This window comes from Condylura cristata, unplaced genomic scaffold (genome assembly GCF_000260355.1).
Source record: "Condylura cristata isolate star-nosed mole 26May11 unplaced genomic scaffold, ConCri1.0 scaffold00022, whole genome shotgun sequence".
Lineage (NCBI taxonomy): Eukaryota > Metazoa > Chordata > Mammalia > Eulipotyphla > Talpidae > Condylura > Condylura cristata.
In genome coordinates, this window is record NW_004567123.1 from 21,775,900 (window position 1) to 21,778,630 (window position 2,731).

Sequence of the window (2,731 nt, forward strand, 5' to 3'; positions counted from 1 at the left end):
CCTCCCCAAGGGCTCCGAGCCGCTCACACTCACGTCCGACCCCAGGGCATAAGGACTCATGGACAATTTTTAACCTTGTTTACACAGGTGTGGCTTAATACACAACTGTACAGCTTCCTCTTATATTTACTCCTTTTGAAAACAAGCACTAACTACTCTCTGCTAGCCTTAAATTAGCCATTAGCTTTTCTTCAGACAATCACTGATAACACTGCAACACAACTTATTACGTCCCTAACACTCCTAACAACCTATTGCTAACCAGCTCATCCTCTAATTTAGTAAACCATACAATGTTAAGAAAAAAAATGCTTTGTTCCCCTGGTCCTTGAGAACATTTAGGACAATTTATGGCGATCTCTCATTAACTTACCCTAAGCATTATTGCAAGTAACTACTTGCTGCACAGTACAAATAAAGACCTGCTGAGGGGATGGGCACCAAGACTTGCACCCACCTCTGACTCCCGTGTCTTCCTCGCGCCCGCTCCCCTCTTCCCTTTTGGAACCTCCACTCGCCCACGCCTTCCCACCTTCAGGCCCTGCCTGTCTTGTCTCCCGACACCTCGATAGTTGGGGCTGGTCCCCAACACACTACCTCACCTGGTGCCTGTGTCCCTGCTCATGTCAGCACAGGGCTCTCCCTGGCCTCCGTGTCAGCAGCAACAGCTAATATTCACTGAGCGCTTACTATGTGCCTGGCACTGTGCCAGGACTGCATGTACAGTCTCACTGAATCCGCTCAGCAGCCTTAGGGGAGGACACTGAGGCTGGGGAGAGCAGCAGCCTGCCCCTCCCGACCCCCCACGTGAGCCTTCCCTCCACCCTGCAGCCCTCAGCCCCCAGTCCCTCAGCAGAACACAGCCCCTGGCCTACCTTCAGCCCGATGACATTCTGCCCGTTCACCTCGCACAAGTAGTGGTTGGTAAGGAGCCCATTGCGGGCGGCTGAACTCCCTTTGACCACAGAGACCACCTTTCCCTTCTTGATGATGAAGCCGACGTGGCCCGTGCTGTCCTTGTGCATGGTGACGGTGCGCTGGAAGGGCCTGGTGGGGGGCCACAGTGAGCTGGTCTGGCCGGCTGAGCCCACGCACCACACGGTGGGGCTGGGCGCGCCGCTCACCTGTCGCGGACCACCATGGCGATCCTCTCGGCTGATGCTTTCTTCAGCACCCGGTGCGCTTTGTCCGTGCCCCACCCAGCACAGTCACGCCCGTCAATCTGCAGGATCTGGTCCCCAAAGCGCAGCCCCACAAGGGCAGCGGGGGAGTTGGCCTGGACCAGTTGTACAAAGATGCCCTGGGAGAGGTGGGGCCGGATCAGCTCCCTGCCCCCCAACCCCCGCGCCGCTCCCACCCCTGCCCAGCCCCTACATCTGTCCTCCACGCTGCTATTTTCCTCTGATCCTCCGTAAGCTGCAGGGTCTACAGCTGTGTGAGGCAGGGAGCACCTCACTCCACTTTGCAGTGGCGGGAACGCTCCTCCCCGCACCCTAGGAAGTGGCGGGTCAGGATTCCAAGCCGGCTGGGGCAGCACCTCAAGCACTGGACTGCAGGGCCTCTCCCGGGGCACGTGAGCCCGGCTCCACTTTGCAGACAGACCTGGAAGTCAGGCCCCTGTGAGGAGGGAGGAGGCCTTGCTGGAGGACGGTGAGGGGAGGGCTTGGGCGTGAGCTTAGGGCCCTCCATTCCCTTGCTGGCTCTGTGCCTTCCTTCCATGGTCCCGTTGTTTCTCAGGCTGGTGGGTGATAAGAGCTTGGCGCTGGCCTCTCTCCGGCCCGTCCTACCTGGTCAATGGCCCGCAGCCGCAGCCCGGTCTTGCCACGCTCATCCTTGCACAGGTGGATCTCGCGTACCCCAGGCTTGATCTCTGCACGCCGCACCCCCAGGTTGTTCCCGGACACCGGCGCCACCACCTGGCCCACCGAGGTGCTTGAGACCACCATCTGCAGACATCATGGAGAAAGGGTTCACCGGGCCCCTGGAATTCTTGTAAGGATGCAGAAAGGGGGACTGCACCACCCATCCCCAGCCACACACACTTCTCTGCAAGGGCAATGGCTTCGTGAAGCCACTAGGGGGCATCAGAGTCCACACCCCGACAGGGAAATACAAATTCCCCTCAATTTCCAAGGCAATTGTTTATACATGCTGAACGGGGGGTACAGGCCAGAGGTGCACGAGGTGAGAGGCTTCACCAGAGACAGAGTGGGGAGCAGAACAGGCAGACTGACTGAAATACACTGCTGAGGGGGGCAGCGGGCCGATCAGGAGCAGTCTGATGCATCATGTGGGCCACCTCCCTGGACAGGGATGGAATTCGTGCTGCAGTGGCTGTGATAGCTTCATAGTGCTGTGCTTTATAACCCGTTGAGCCAACAGGGAGGGCCCTAATATCCACTTTAAAATAAAATAAATATTTCACAGCAAATAGTTAGCAAAAGGGGATCAACTTGATTTTTGCCTTCAGGAGAAATTAAGCGAAAAGTATAAAATGAACAAATGCTTCCCCCTAAGGTCCCGAATGAGGCAAGGATGTCAGCACTTACCACGAAGATGAAACATGACCTAAAGTAGCCAGAGCAATAAGGCAAGACAAGAAACAAAAGGCACAGAAGTGGGAAAAGAAGAAATAAAGTGGCCCTTTCCAATGATGTTACTGCACCAAAGAATCTACAAATACACTGCTAGGATTAAGAAGTGAGTTCAGGGCCCTCCCCAGTGGTGCAGC

At 56.1% G+C, this 2,731-nt stretch overlaps 1 protein-coding gene across 1 annotated transcript in view; it reads right to left on the reverse strand.

Moving 5' to 3' along the window:
- The window catches only part of SDCBP2 (syndecan binding protein (syntenin) 2), a 16,101-nt gene that overhangs the window by 1,062 nt on the left and 12,308 nt on the right, over positions 1-2,731 (reverse strand). Inside the window, exons 5-7 of the mRNA XM_004686992.2 lie at positions 1,788-1,946; positions 1,125-1,300; positions 876-1,047 (exon numbers count right to left, since the gene is read on the reverse strand). Of these exons, the coding sequence (XP_004687049.2) occupies positions 876-1,047; positions 1,125-1,300; positions 1,788-1,946 (507 nt within the window). The remainder of the gene's footprint in view (positions 1-875; positions 1,048-1,124; positions 1,301-1,787; positions 1,947-2,731) is intronic.